Source organism: Argiope bruennichi, chromosome X2 (genome assembly GCF_947563725.1).
Source record: "Argiope bruennichi chromosome X2, qqArgBrue1.1, whole genome shotgun sequence".
In the NCBI taxonomy this organism is placed as follows: Eukaryota; Metazoa; Arthropoda; class Arachnida; order Araneae; family Araneidae; genus Argiope; species Argiope bruennichi.
Genome location: NC_079163.1, coordinates 37,474,947 through 37,491,937, shown reverse-complemented (window position 1 = coordinate 37,491,937; position 16,991 = coordinate 37,474,947). Strand labels below are relative to the sequence as shown.

The window sequence follows — 16,991 nt, the reverse complement described above, 5'->3', positions numbered from 1 at the left end:
ATCACATTGTCAAGTTACAACGAAATTCGATTCTTTTTTGTAAAATAACCAAGAAAGGATTTAAATTATGTGAACCTTTGATTTCCGGTTATGCATCTTTTTTCTGAAACTGCTTAGATTTTTACAGACAAAACTAATTTTTCTCTGACGAAAAGGGGGGGGGGGTGAGCAACTGCATCCCTGTCCCCTACTGTCACCACCAATGATACAAGCATTCTTGGAATTTTCTTGAATTAGCATTTGCACTAAAATTGAAGATTTTCATAACAGAGCTATAGGAATTGAAATTAAAGCTTCAAGGCTTATTGATAAAATGTAAATACTATTTTAAATCCAACTTATAGTGAATCTACTTATTAATTCTGTTGAAAATGCTATTATTGAAAAATGGTTTTAATTGTTTAAGTTAGAATTACGAAAGTTTGAGGGTAATGTTAAAGAGTAAAGTTTAGTTCTGGAGACAATTTGTAAAAATTCATGAGAACTCTAGCAGAGGATTTTGATAAATTTCAATATTTGTTACGAGCTACGGTTGAAGGTTCACGAACTAGAGAAATTATAAAGAGTTTTCCGCCAACTGGCGATTATTATTCCAAAGTAATTGATATTTGAAAATTAGATTCGATCGTGATAATTTATGGTTGAAAATTAATTGGAAAATGAAATTAGTTCTGAAAATATTAATTCAAATAATTTATATGCATTTTATGCTAATTAAGAACAACGAATTCGCGCTCTTGAAACCCTAAATATCAGAAGCATCAAAATTGCAGTATTACTTCAATCTTTAGCTGATTCTTGTATTCCTGAGAATTCCTTAGAGCTCGATAACGAAGCTCTAACTCTGATCTTAGCAGCGATTCAAAATACAGACTTGATAGTTTTTTTGAAATTTTAAAAATGGAAGAAAAATCTGAAGATTGAATTAATTTAGTCATGTCCGATTTCGACTTAAAAAAGATTCATCATTTAAAAATAGAAATAAATTTAAAAAATGAAAAACATGAAAAAAAATGCTTTAAAGAACATAATAGATCATAAAAATGTAAAAATTAAAGGTTACTGTTTAAGTATTTAAAGGCAGATAAATAACGATGTTTCGCAAAATGTATTATATCCAACAAGGCGTATTAAGGAATTATATGCTCCTTTTCCTCTCCTCCTACAAACCTCCCTAGTTGTCTAATTACAAGTCACAATCATATCTTTAACATATTTTAAAGCAAAGATCAGGGGCGCACCTGGGTTTATAGCCTATTATATAAAACAGACTTGGTTGTAATTTTAAGCAAGATTTTTGCAATACTAAAGAAACGACTACAATTATTTTCTTTGATGCTTCCGAATTACAAGTGTACATAGTAATTCTGATGTTGACTAAATCAGTTATGAATATAACATTCTTAACTGTCAAGTAGAGTTGTGTTAAACCTGAAAGAAATAGTTTCAACCAGGTCTCAGCACCCTGTATGCATATTTGAAAAGAATATTCCTTATTTGCTTTAGTGTTCATTGGTTTTAATTATGTCAGCTCTCTCAGCTTTTGAAGGCAACAAAATCTAAATATTTGATAAATTCCATTTTACTCTCGTTTCAAATGGAATCTGTGTATTGTAATCAAAGGGAGAGCTTCAAATTGTCTTGAACTTAATCAGGCATTGTTCACAGTTTTCTAGTCTAATTCCTTTTTAATCAAGGAAAAAAAACAATAAAAAATATTGTGCCAATTTTTAATGCATTATTTCTAAATCCATGATTTCATTAAAAAAAATTAAATCCTTTTCTATATTGTGCCCTATGCAACATTAATCAAACATTCTTCTGTAATTATGTCAAAATTATTTTTAATTTATACAGAATACAGTGACAAGATGAAGTAATTCATATCTTCTCATTTTGTGAAAATGGATAAATGATGGAAATAATCATTTCCAAATCGTTTCACTTTGAAGGGAAAAAAAAAGTACTAAACTAAATTTTATCATGTGATAGTTAATGTAAATGAAGTTAAATGATTCCAAATACAAGATATGGAAAAAGGACATTTTAGTACAATTTTTAAGCAAAACTGTATATGTTGATACCCTCCTGCAAGGGAGCATTTCACAAAATTGTTAAATTAAAACAGAAGATTGCTATTGATAATTGGAAGTAAGAGCAAGAAGTATTTAAATAAAGTTATTTTAATGACGGATGTTCCAAATTACAAGATACTAATTCGGATTCAAACCCTTAAATAAATTCTAACTTAAAATTTCTTTGAAATAAATATTTCACTTTCGTTCAAGTTTTGTATTTTTCTTCTTTAAAATAAAACTCAATTTATAATACTATCTTAATTTTGCTGTATAGTTTGATTTTTAAGAGGGTTCAGCAACATTCTTATTGAATGGAGGCAAAGAAATTCATACATAAACAAGTCAAGAACAAAAATATTGATAGGCTCTAAGTGTTGAAGAGGGGAAAAACAATTGTTTAAGATGAAATAAAAGTATCTTTAATGAAAATGAAGTTACAAAAGATGGCATTTACATAAAAGAAAGCTATTTGAAATAGCTTAAATAACAATGATATGATATAAAATTGTCACTTTAAGATTCATATTCACAAATCACAAAATTTCTTAGGGAAGTAGTTTCTTTAGTATAAATAGCCCCAGTCGATAGGCTTCTTATTATGTTTCTGTAAATATTCATTCGCTTTAGAAAAGTGACGGCATCCAAAGAATCCTCGATGGGCAGTGAATCTTGCCGGATGAGCAGCAGTAAGGATAAGATGCTTTTCCTGTTGGGCAGAAAAATAAAAATCTTATGCAATTACTAGCAAAGATATGTATAAACGTTTGTATATATAGAATTAATAAGTAACCAAGTACCTTATTAATCAATTCAGATTTTTTTTGAGCGTTTTTACCCCAGAGCAAGAAAACTACATGGGATAAATTACTATTTATCCATCGAATTACAGCATCTGTCAATTTCTCCCAACCTTTGTTTTGATGGGACTTCGGCCAGTGGCATCGAACAGTTAGGCAAATATGGAGTAATAATACTCCTAAAAAAGGAAAGAATATATATTATATATATAACTTAAGCATATTTATAAATTGTTACCAACAGTAAATGATACTAACCTTGAGAAGCCCATCCATCAAGCCAGGGATGAGATGGTTTTACAAATCCCGGGATATCCGTAGAAAGTTCTTGATAAATATTTTTCAAACTGCAATATATTAATTTAATCAGAATTTAAAAAAAAAACTATATCAATATTTGAGCAATTTGCAATACAGGTAGTTCTACATACGAAAAGTAGTAACATCAAAGTTCGAATCATCTTATTTAAGAACATACTGGTTATAAGATTAAACCGACTGGAAATTATAAAAACCGGTTGAATTTGGAAAAATTTCAATTGAGTCATTTTGAAAGACAAACCAGAATATTAAAAAAAACCCATTAGGTATTTACATTATCTTAACCCATATTTTGTGACTGTTCTCTATAGAAGACAGCTCAGATTTGCTGCATTTTTACAGTCAATATCGCTTTTCTACTTTTAAAATATATTTCATAGTTGATAGAGGTTATATATTATTATTTAAAGTTCAATTTTAATAATTTTCTTTTTTTCCCCCTTTAGATTTCTGAGAATGACTATTTCTCATCATTAAATTTGACATAAATTACATTACACTAAAGAAAAACAGTGTAAACGAAATTCTAAATTTAGTTTCAAAATTGTTAAGAAATCTTATATATTATTACTGACAAAATTCTGTAAAAAACTTTTAATTAAACAGGTTTTACAATGATTTTAGGAGCTGTCCTATATACCCGACAATGGTAATTACATCAGCTATTCTTATGCAACATATTCATATGAAGATATTGGATGTCATCGAGTTTAAAGTATTGAAGTTTTGCTTCTGGTTCATTTCATGTTAATTCAACATAGAAAAAGACCAATTTTATCATCATCATCTCAGATTTTCTTGAAATTTCCTTTAGATATGTTTAGTTGTTTATGAAATACAGAGCTCTAAAGTTCTGATAAATGGAATGAAATACAAATTATTATTAAACCTTTTCAAGATAGATTCAAATAAGACAATTTTTGTCAAAACTAAATTTTTTCAAAAAGTACATAATTTAAAATTTTTAAATTAATTATATGAACAGTTTGACATATTGTAAATTAAAGGGCAAAATATAAATTTGGGATTATAATAGCTTCATTGCTAAAAAAAAATTTGAAAACACGATCTCCTTTTCATGAAACAATGAAATTTAAATAATAAATTAATAATTATTCTAAATAAGAAGAATAATTTATAATTAATGAAGTAGTGGAAAGAATTAAATATAAATTTGCAAGAATAGCCTTCTATGTTAGAGATCTTAGTCCAAACTGATTGTAATAAGTTCAAATCTGTTTTAACTTATTACAATCTGTCAGCACCTTGCTGGTTTAACAGTTGTTTATAGCAGAGTTTCATACAGTGAGTACAGCCATTCCTGAGTGGATATAATATGAGTTGGTTGTGTGCAATAAGTTAATGTGTTAGTATTTAAAGATTATTATTCAAAATTAAAAGTTATTATTTTTGTGCTTCAAGATGAGAAAATATTATTGGAAGTTTTAAAGTGACTTAAATCAATTATGCGGATGTAAAAATATTTAATAAATTCATGTTTAATGCTAAAGGTTAATTTTTTAAAAAAATGATTGAGAGTTTAACACTTTGTGTGTTTGTTCAATATGGAAACTGATATATTGAGAATTCAGTGCTGTGATCCATTAAAGAAAACGAATCAATTTGTTGAAGAAAAGAAAGCTGAGAAATGTCACAGCATGGATGCCTGAATTGTATACCCAAACAGTCAATGGTTAAAAAATTTTTGATAAATATAGGAAAGAAATTACCATATTAAAAAATGAACAGTCCCTAAGTGATCAAAATGTTGAAGAGGGTCAATCTGACTCAGAAAAAATCTTGGACAATGATACAACCTTTACAACAAATTCAACAGTTATTCAATCACTTAATATACAGTAATGGCCAAAATTATAGACACTTTTGAAAATTATGTTTTCTAACTTTGTATGCTTATAGAAAATATTACGTTTCACAAAATGCAGTCTTGTATATCATTTAAAAGAGAATTTAATGCTAATTTCAATACAAAAACAAAATTCAAATATTTGCAACACAAAAAAGTTAAGCCACAATAATTACCGAGATATATTACATGCTGATGAATGCAGTGAATTATAGTCTGTGTATTTTCTGTAGGCGATTCAAGGTCACATTTTCTACCTCGTTACTTGTTGTCTGCCTCGCAACGCTAAGGTAGATAACAATGTAATTTTTTTTTTTTTTTTTTTTTTTTTTTTTACACAGCTGTTAAGGTATTCCCGAAACGTACTGGCGTAGAAAAAAAACAAGCTTTGTTGAAACCGGAGGAGAAAGGAGAAAGTGTGAAGAGTAGGGAAAACGAGTGTCCTTGAAATGCCTACAGAAATTACAGACTATATATATATATATATATATATATATATATATATATATATATATATATATATATATATATATATATAGTAGGATAGTCTCTATTTTTTATTACAGCTTCATATCTATGTTTTATTGAGCTGACAAGAGTTTTAAGCTCTTCATTCATTATTACATGATACCAGGAAACAATTATAATTTCAATTAGTTCTCTTTTTTTGATGGACGGCTCATTCATACAAGAGTTTTCAAACGGTACCGTAAGTTCTCAATAGGTTTGAGGTCAGTGCTATTTCCTAGCCATGATAGCAATTCAATGCTCTTTTTACTAAACCACTCTTTCGATATTTTTGCTGTGTGGCAAAGAACTCAATCCCGCCTAAAAATAAATGATACATTGTTGGGAAAGAGATCACTGATGGAAGGTATAAGTTTTGGCTCTAAATAGTGTCAATGTATTTTCTTGAATTTAGTGTTCCATCGATAATATGAAGGCGACCAATCCGTTTGCTGACATGCATGACCAAATCATACCACTTACTGAGTTCTTCACAGTTGCTTGAATGCAGTCAGGATGTGGCTCGTTGCCTATTCTACGTCTTAAATATTTTCGCCTATCACTAGAAAATAACTGTTTTATCACTCCATATAACTTGTGACCATTGATCAACAGTCCAATTAATGTGTTCCTTTGCTCACTGTAATCTTTTATGCGCTACTGTAAGCTGAGATAAGGCCTTTTTCGAGGAATTCTACCTTTTAATACTACATCTAATAAACTTCTGATGGCCGATGATGGCATTCTTCTATATTGGAAACATAGTCTTTTCATTCTTCTGTCATCAACAGATGTGCACTTTCTTTCTTTTTTTTTTTTTTGCCTTTTTCTGCTTTTTTTTTTTATTGAATTTCTCTTGATATCGTAAACAAAACTTTCGGACTCCAGATGCAGTCACTGAACCACCCACCTGTTTTGCAATTTCAGCATAAGAAAGACCACATCCTTGTAACACATGAATCTTAGTTCACATTTTAGATGCCCAATTTATTTCTTTTTATTTGATGCCATTACGTCTTGACTAAATATTAGAAATATTTACAAAAATTCCTACTAAATATTAGAAATATTTACAAAAATTCCTACTAAATATTAGAAATATTTACAAAAATTCCTACTAAATATTAGAAATATTTACAAAAATTCCTGCTAAATATTAAAAAGTTTAACAAAATTTCTTGCTTGTAATTTGATTACATAAAAAAAAAAAAAAAACAGTTTTCCTTCTACAGAACAAAGCAAAATAATGACTTGTTCCAAATTAAAATATGATGTCAGCTTCTCCTGATAGTCATTAACATTTGATTGGTTCCCAGAACAAGAACAGTGATTTGTCAGGAAAATTCTTAGTTTTGAAGGAAGAAAAGATTAAAGAAAAGAACACTCATAATTGCTACTCAATATATAAACAAAAGCATTCTTACCTTTCAAGCATTTCAAATCCTTTTCGGGTACAAAATGCTAAACCTGAGAGGAAAATAATATAAATTATTAAATAATAAAAATTAAATAATTTAGCATTATCTCTACAAATAAAAAAGATGAATGTATTTGTATAGTGCTCAACAGGCCAGACATTTTGACTAACAGCTACTAAATTTGGCGCATTTCAGTGATAAATTTCGAAACTATTATTGTACAAAAAAGAATTATACATCATTTCATAATATCAAAAATTATCTTTTTAATGATACTAATTTAATAATTATGCAACCTATTTTCCAGAATTTTGGAAATTAAATATATATATATATATATATTAAAATCTAAATTTCAAAAATGCAAGTAGGCTAGCATTTTTGCAATTTGATTTTCCCTGACTTTTTTTTGGTAGTATCTAAAAACAGAATGATTTTGTTTCACTTTTTTTTTTTTTTTTTTGTATTGCACAGTGAATTATTAATGCTATGTGAAAAATAATGTAATGTCCTTTCTAACTAAATTATTAAATGCTCAGAAACAAAACAAAGCATCATTTTTAATCATCAGGTTCAGATAAGCATCATTTTGTTAATTATTCCCCAAATTTTGCAAATACACTAAACAGCACATACAATAAAGTAGAAAATATGTGCTTGTGTAGAAGAGCTTTTCTCACAACTGACCATCGCAGATTTACTCACGAAGGATGTGATATAAAATCACATGCACATTGGCAGAATGCTTAAGAATGAAATATCATATGTTCTTCTATTGGCATCTTCCCTACTTATACTATTTACTAACACCCAAATGAAGACTGAACAATAATTCCACTAACAGAAAAAAAATAATAATTTATGAACACAAAATGAAAAACAGATGAAAGAAAATATTGGTAGTAATAGTACATACTTTTAAATAAAAGTTGGTATTGTAATAAAATAAAAGAAATTATTCATTGACAGCAAAATTGTATTAATTTGTAGACTGCCAATTAAAGTAAAAAAATTGCCTGGGCAGAATGCTTAACCCATTCGCATCATATAGAGAAAAGCGGAAATTTAATTTTTATCATTCATTTTTTTGTTGCATGGAAAAAAAAACCGCATTAAAACTTGGAAAAAAAAAGGGGGGGCGAATTTTTTAAATTTTTATCGATTTCATATACTTTTTATTCTCAGAAATAAACAATAACAAAAAAAAAAAACAAAAAAACATTGTCGCTTATTGCGCATGTGTCAGGAACCACAGAATTTAACTAGCCAAGCAAACAATAAATACATAAATATTGAATTAAAACAATGTAAACCAAAAGAACAAACAAAAATTATGGAAATGATCTTACATTAATCATTGCGTAATACATATACAGGCTAAAATCATCAAAAAGTGACAGTCTCGTGTTGTTCATACAAACAGCATATCAAATCGTGTCAGACAAATGTTAGAATTAAAAATTATTTCTTTCAGAAAATGAAAATAAATATATACTTGTATAATGTATCAAATAACAAATTTTAACTATTTAAATTCTTTCAGTATTGTTTTAACTTCAGTGGCATTGTGCTTGATACGGAAAAAAAAAAAAAACTTTACAAATACACAAAATAATAAGAAAAATGGAGATAAATATTCGCAGTAACGTCATTATGATACTTTGCAGATCCATAATTGAACAAAATATCCGTATTGTTTCCGAATATTGAGAGAAAAAAAAGTATCAACAAAAAATTTCTTGAAGAAAATATAAGCAAAACGCCCGATACTTAAAAAAGATCTCCGAGAAATGGAAAAGTAAATTAATTCTTGTTTCAAACTTATTTAATTACGCAAAAAATTAGTCTAAGCCAATAATGTTGTGCTATATATTAGATTCTGCTTAAATAACTTTGATTAATAATAGAAAAAAATTCATACTTCCGCAACACATAGTACTATCGATTCGATGTTGAAAGACGAAACTAATAGAAGGAATCTCAGGAAACTGTCTCTCATATTCTCTAGAAAAGTGTATCCCCCCTCCTCATGAAGGTCACGAGAGTTCAGATTTTAAGTTTCAATATTGAAGAAAATCAAATATGTATTTTTAGATGCTTTTTTTTTAACCGATGAAACCAAAATTTGACACTTAACTACAATTTTAATAAAAAGATCATTTGCTAAATTTCATTGATCAAATCATTTATTTAGCTGCATTTTTGAGTTAACGTGTTTCCGAAAGTACAGACTACATACAGTCAAATCCTTAAAAAATTTGGTTAAAATTTTGATAAGAATCTACATTTTAGATGCTAAATCTGTATGCAAGATTTTACCCATCAGACAATTTTCTTTTATTTATCGTGTTCACCTATTCTCAGATATACTTCTTGCGAATGAATTTTGTTGAAAATTTAATAGAAACATATAAATTTGGTGAAAAACCACATGACAAATTTCATCCTTCAAGCTCAAAGCATTTTTTGAGTTAATATTTTCGCAGACAGACAAACTTAATCCCCCCCCCCCCAAAAAAAAGCGCTTTGCGGACCCAAGGATGACTGAAATGCGGAGATTCAGCAAAATCCTGAATTCGCATTTTTGACGATTACAATACTTTTTGGTATATTTCCTATACGAGGAAGTAAAATATAAACAAGTCATCCCCCTCCCTTTTTTTTTTTGAATAAAATAGATTTATTAAAACAAAATGATATCAGTAATGTGAGTTAAGTCTTACAATGGAAAGGCCACGAGCTGAAAAATCTTAGGGATGGGATTTAGTATAATCGTAATATACCCTTAAGATGATCATTCATTAAAATTTTACAGCGCAATAGCCAAACAAATTCGAGCAAACGATCCTCAAACGTTCAGTACAACTTATACACAAGTAATTTGCGGCTCCTGCTGAGTGTCTTGATAGCGCACACGGCCAAATTTTCGGCCAACCCGTCCCCTTTGTAAATGAATATAAATACTTAGGGTTAATTTTAGACGCAAAATTAAGCTTTAATTATCATATTAAAGCAGCCCTCACCAAAGCTACAAGAACGAGTGTTAAACTCAACAGCTTAATTTCTCCTAGGAGCAAGCCATCGATTAGGCTCAAGCTTCTGCTCTACAAAGCTATTTTAAGACCAATTTTAATGTATGGCTCCCCAATTTGGGGGGGCGACTTCCGCCACTAACATTAAGAGGTTGCAAGTTTTTCAAAATATGCCCCCTGGTATATCAGGAGAAAAATCTTACATGACGATCTCAAAATTGAACCTATTTTGGGATATATTAGAAGAACATCAATCAATTTCTTCGAAAAACTGCCCCAGATTCGTAACAAGTTACTTAACCTGCCTGCTTACGATCCAGCTCGAGGAAGAGACCAAGAGCTGCGATAGACAATGTCTATGTCAACTTCCCCTCAGTTAAAACCGGAGAACTAATTAACTCTGTTACCAATCTGGTGGATTAAATTTATCAAAATTATTTGTTTTGGCCTCAGATAGCTACGATGAGCTACACGCGTGAAATTTCTTGAAATTTTTTCTTTCAGAAAATTTATTCTTAAAAAGTCCCAATAGTTAAGGCATGTGCAACGTAATTCCACTAAATTTCTATTTTACCCCATAAATAATCTAAATATTATTTTAATTAATTAATTGTATCATAAATAATAATAACATGAATTAAATACCAAATTTCATGACGTTAGAGCTTTATTGCGCTCGTCCAAACTAGTTTCAATTAAATTTAACTTTTCCCTAAACTAACAAATTAAAGTAACTATTCCAAATTCTGGTGTGGAGGTGCTCGTGACCACTTTGTCACATCGCGAAACTCCGAAACATCACGACGTTGCCGTTGCATTGGTGCGACATCAGATTCTGACCATATTTTTTTTCTGTCGCCTATGAAGGTCGCTTTTTCATCGGGGCGAACTCCTACGGCGACTTTGTGAAAATGACCGGTTCAAAGTAATCGACCCATAATCGCCTCGATGTCTGGAAAGTAGCTTTTCCTATGCGGCGCTATGCGAATATATTTTAGAAATTTCCCATGAATCGCCAGGCGTGTATTGGATTTTGAAATTCAACCAGCAACGCATGCTATCATTTCAAGAAATTTGGTAAGTGTAAAGTATTTATTATTATATATTTGTAAATAATATATTATTTATTCTAAATAGTGATTAAAAAAGATTATTTTTGTTGAAGCCGTTGGAACTCGTTGATTACCTAAAACATGGAGTTGCACGTGATATTGTTTGCGTTAGGTGTAAGTGACCATCACCATTTCTTTTCTTGTTCGCATTCTTTTCAATTGATTTTATTTTTCTGTTATCTTTTTCTTTGTGTGTGTGTTCTTAAATTATTGCAGATATTTTTCCATTTCATTTACAATTCCTTTCCTTTTGTTAACAACAATTTCTAATGAAAAAAGTTAAAAACTTGCAATTATGTAGTTATATTTGAATACTCTTATATGAATAGTTTATAATTATTTCACCTTTCATAAAATAGTAACATAAATTTTACACCCATTAGTTTATATTATTTTTCTCTATTGTCCTAAACATTATTATAATATTTGCCTACATAGTCCATTATCAGATTGAAAACATTATCAAGTTTATGATGTTCTATAAGACTTTTGCTCGTTAATTACATATCTCCAATTGTCAACAAATATTTTATTTGTACTTTAAAAGAAGTGAAAGCTTAATCATTATTCTAATTAAGAAATATGTTTTCTAGGTTCATCAAATCTGCTAAAAAAGAGAGTGAATTTGAAGAAAAGTATATGTATAATTTTTTATATGTGTTACCAGCAAAATATGAAATCCAGCATTCTATAGAATGCCCAAGCATTGTATATAATGCCTAAAACAAGCCAGTAATGTATGAAACAATTTGTATTTCATACATTTTATAAGCATTTCTATAAAATGCCACATGACAACCTGGCGAAGTATGAAATATATCTCTCATTCGATGAAATGAAAATTTTGTCTACCTTTTGTTTCCAAACTGAAAATGCAATTAAAGGAAACTGAATGCACTGAAATGCAATAAATTTTAAAATTAATCTGTAAATATAAGCAAAAAAAAATTTCTCACTATTTGTTTGGAAACTAATGTGCAAGTTCCTATTCCTGAAAAAAGGGCAAAATATTGGAAGTTATAATTAATGTGACTGACTTGGAACATCAGAAGGAAATTTAAAACAATTATATGTGAGATCCCAATTCATTTTATATCATAAGAACTTGTTTAGAATTGAAGATATTCCAAATCATGAAATTTCTCTCCTGTAAGTTACAATTACCCAGAGCAGTGGAGGAAACCAAGGATTTATCGAATCTATGTGTTAAACAAAGTGCCAAAATATGAAATGTCTTTTCCTGAAAAATATAGTAAAATTTCAAAATGTCATTCAAGCCTATCACATTACAACAAGTAGGTAAATTTTAATTTCTGATTTTTTTTAAATGAAAGCTTATTTGCCTTAATAAAAAAGGCATAAATTTTTTTATACAACTTTTATTTTTCTTTATATAATTTGAATAATTTTTTTTAATGGCAACCTCATTATTTTTTCAGACTGACAATTCAAATGATTTTAATTCTATTTAGCATAGTTAATTTTCCTTCTCATTTACAATTTTTCTATGAAAGAAGTTTAAAAAAGTATTAAATAACATTCTTATATTTTGGTATTGCAATAACATTTGTGTAATTATTTTTATTTTGACACGAGGCTAAAAAAAAAAGTTTAGCAGAATGTATTTATTGTAAACTTCAAAAAAAAAAAAAAAAAAATTAAAACTTGAGATTATGCAAGCACTTTTGAGTACTCTTATATGAATAGTTTTTAATTATTTCACATTTCATAAAACAGTAATTTAAATTTTACTCCCATTAGTTTGAGTTTTTTTTTCTTCTTCTTTATTAAACTAAACATTATTATAAAGTTTGCCTACACAGTCCAATATCAGAACAAAAATATTATGCTTATGAAGTTCTATAAGACTTTCGCTAGTTAGTTACTCATCTGCAATTGTCAACAAATCTTTTTTTGTACTTTTGAATGAAGTGAAATTTCAATTATCATTATAATTGTTTTCTAGGTTCATCAAATGTAATCAAAAAGGAAAAGTGAAATGTATAAATAAATGTATAATTCTTTATATGTAGCTGAAGTTTCAGTTATACATATATATAATATTTATATAAATGTGTGTGGATTTTTAGAAATTTCCAACTCTTCAAGTATTACATAATAAATAAAGTTTTTATAAATGACTTTGTGACAATATTATTTATTCTTGTAAGTTACAAGTCATAGTTTCAGGATTTTGCAAGTGTGCATAAGTCATTACAGAAATTTCAGTAAAAAATTTCAAGTAAATTATTATTTTACTTTGTATTTCTAAAATATTTTTTAATGAAGGTCTTTGTAAATAAATTGTTTTGCTTAATTGTTTTTCTTTTCTCCTAAAAATAAAAAGGGGAGAATGATAATTAAAAAAAAATATTTATCTAAAGAAATTTCGTATAATTGAAAGTAGTGTTTACAGTTTTGGGTATGGAATTTTTGTGAAATATTCAATCATAGATCAAATTTTATTCTTGTACCATGAAAAAACCCAAACTAATCATAGATTAAAAAATATTAGAAATTTGAAGTAAATTATTAATTTGTGCTTGTAAATTGTTGTTTATTGAATATTAGCTAACACTAACATTTATAATGAGGTATAAAATTAATGAAATATGAAGTAATTCTGTAAATTAATAGTAAATAAAATTTCCTATAATGGGAAAAAGTGTTGCATGTTTGGGTATGGAATTTTTGTGAAATATTCAAAATTAATCAATTAAATTTGGTTCTTGTGCTACAAAACTAAATATAGATCAAGAAATTATTAGAAATTTGAAGTGAACTATTAATTTGTGCTTGTAAAATGTTGTATGTTGGACATCAGCTAACACTAACATTTATAATGAGGTATAAAATTTCTACAACTTGAAGTAACTTTGCAAGTTAATTGTAAATATAAGAAATTTTGTAGAATTTAAAGAAATGTTGCATTTTTGTGAAATATTCAGTGTTGATCAAATTTAGTTCTTGTGCCATAAAACCAAACCAAACTAATCATAGATGATAATGAAAAAAATATTACAAATTTGAAGTAACTTATTAATTTGTTCTTGTAAAATGTTTTCTATTGAAGAAACATATATTTGGAATTATATAATTTAGTGTTTTACACAATTTTTAACCAATGTGTTAAATTGTAGAGTGTTAAAATAGGAATTTGTGTTTTATTCATTATTCTTTAGAAATTATTTGTTTATTGCTCACATTAGCAATATAAAAGTGTGTATAGTAAAGAAAATATTTTTTAATAAGAATTGTATATTTTTCTGTTTTGAATTTTTATGCAATAGCTTTTAAAAACAGATGATATAGGCAATATTAGAAATTTAAAAGTAGACGTATTATATATATCAGTAAAATTAAACTGATTAATTATACAATTGAAACTATGATTATATTAACATTTCTTCCAATGCATTAAACAATGAAAATAAATAGGAAATATCAATGAAGGAAATAAATCTTATATGTAGATAGATGTGCAGGTGATTAAATTTATTTCAGATAACTTAAACATTTTATTTTTTTAAAGAGCAATAAAAAATGTCATTTAAACATTTTATAGGGTAAGATTGTGGTAAAATATATGCTATAATAATAATTTTTAAAAAGTTGCAAGAATTGTTGAAAAATCAGGGTAAATGTCATTCTGTCAAAATCAAGTATTTTATGGAATTTTAAATTTATCAAAATAAGTAACAAACACAATTATTCATAAGTAAAAAAGAAAAGTAAACTATTCAAAACATTTCGTATTCTCAGTCTTTTGACAAAATTATGAAAATACGATAGTTTTAAATATATGACACTAGTTTCTAGAGTTTGAGAAAATTGAATAACCACTAAACTAATATTTCAGTTTGACACGTCTCGTTGCGGCGTCACGAAAGACAGCATTTAATTTTAATGAATGAATATCCTAAAGGTTACTACAACCATACACCGAATTCAATTTTCCACAAACTATTTAACGCAAAACTATCTTCGTTAATTATGCCGCTATTATTACATAATTCGCAACTTGATGTTCTGAAAAAAACTTTTGGAAAATATATTAAATATGCGATAACTTAATAAGAGTGACTAATACTCGTGTGATTCTTCGCCTAATTCCGAGTGTTAATGCAATCAACTATAATGATCCTAAATTGCAAACCGAGCACGAATGCTACACCCAGCCTTAATTGTATTTCGATTTAAATACGATGCATTAACAAATTATGATACCATCGGATTATCAAGGCAATATCTTAAGTAATAAAAGAAATCGCGGTGAAAGAACTCATTTTTTAAAAAATATACCGATAAAAGTTTAAAATATAGAATATCAGACAAATGATAAACAAGTTAGTTACAAATTTCATTTCTAAAAGTTTCGAAACAGTCAGCAGAAGAATCAGTCACAACTAGATTGCATAATTCAGAATTGAAGGCACATAATTTCGGTCCATCTTAAAATTAAGCAACCCACCGCCTGGCATGAGCGTAGAATGCCTCCGTTTCTGATTTTGGTAAATGACCAATTTTCACTAATAGCAAAAAAGACTAGTGAATTGTTGATAACCATAGCAAGTATCAAAATAAATAAATAAAAAAAAACCTGTTTTAGATTAAATTTCTCTGCTTTTTTCCGATTTCTTGGAATTTAATAACTATTCCTAATAGGTCGGTCACCCTGCAAAACTATTTCCATTGTTTCATCAAATAATTAATAGCGGGATTTTCTTTCATTGTCAAAGGCATTTTTAATTGAAGAAGGACTCTGTTTAATATCTGTAATTTACAAAATAAATAATAATAAAAAAAAGTTACAATACCTAAAACTTCAGAGGATAGATGAACCGCATATTTATCTTTTAAAACAGCGCAATGGTGTTAGGTCACTGGTCTCCATTAGGCAGGTGCTTATACACAATGAATAGAACATGTGCAAGACAAAAAAAAGTCTAATGTCTGACCTGATGGAATCACGGACATAAAACTGAATCTAGACGTATCCAAGACGAACGAGCTCATCGCCAAAGGCGACTAGTATGAAATAAAAAAAATTGGATTTTTTCTTACCACGAGATTTGTAGGATACACTAATTGGTTCATTCCCCAGAATGACTACTTTAACCTGAAAATTATATAAATACAAAGTAATAAAAATCTAGACTTTAAAACAGAAAATAATCTGATAAATATAATTTTCAGATGAAGATAAAAGTATACAAGTCAAATATATTCTTAGTATTATTATTTTCACAAAAAAAATCCTTAAAAGAAAATTTTTATTTTTCTCCCTTTCATATAGAATTCTAAAAATAAATTTACAATATATCTGAATATACAGCTGAAAAATTCCCTTAGATTTCTTTAAATGTACAAGAAAATGTAGTCACAAGAGTTCATTTGCTATTAAGCTACATTTAATGCCTAAAATTTTCACATGTTATAAGCCAATTTACAAAAACTTCATAGAAGCATCTCATTAAAAATACAAAAAATATATACACATTTTATTCTTAGATGAACCATTAAGAAATCCCAAGATGTTCTGAAATTTCATACAGGGTTTGTTCGAAAAGCAATGAGACTGTGTTTGATAGAAAGAATTTATTGATATTATCGGTACATATTATTAAAATTCTTCAAAAAAGTTCTCCTTCTGATCGATACACCGCTGCCAACACGATTCCAATCCTGCAAAACTCTCCCAAGAAGTTAGCTTCGAGAACCTCTTTCAGACTCCATAACAGGTCGTTGTATAGAGGGAACACTGTCGAAACAGTGACCTTTCAGGCATCCCTTGAGTACTGGGAGCATGAAAAGTCGGTCAGGCTCACATCGGAGCTGCTGAAAAGTTGCAATTCCTAT

The 16,991-nt window shown here is 28.2% G+C and overlaps 1 protein-coding gene across 1 annotated transcript in view; it reads right to left on the bottom strand.

Moving 5' to 3' along the window:
• Positions 1-2,540: 2,540 nt before the first annotated feature.
• Positions 2,541-16,991, bottom strand: part of LOC129961020 (uracil-DNA glycosylase-like) — a 34,675-nt gene continuing 20,224 nt past the window's right edge. The window contains exons 5-9 of the mRNA XM_056074814.1: positions 16,197-16,251; positions 6,995-7,037; positions 3,134-3,222; positions 2,876-3,054; positions 2,541-2,784 (exon numbers count right to left, since the gene is read on the bottom strand). Of these exons, the coding sequence (XP_055930789.1) occupies positions 2,641-2,784; positions 2,876-3,054; positions 3,134-3,222; positions 6,995-7,037; positions 16,197-16,251 (510 nt within the window). The 3' untranslated portion in view covers positions 2,541-2,640. The remainder of the gene's footprint in view (positions 2,785-2,875; positions 3,055-3,133; positions 3,223-6,994; positions 7,038-16,196; positions 16,252-16,991) is intronic.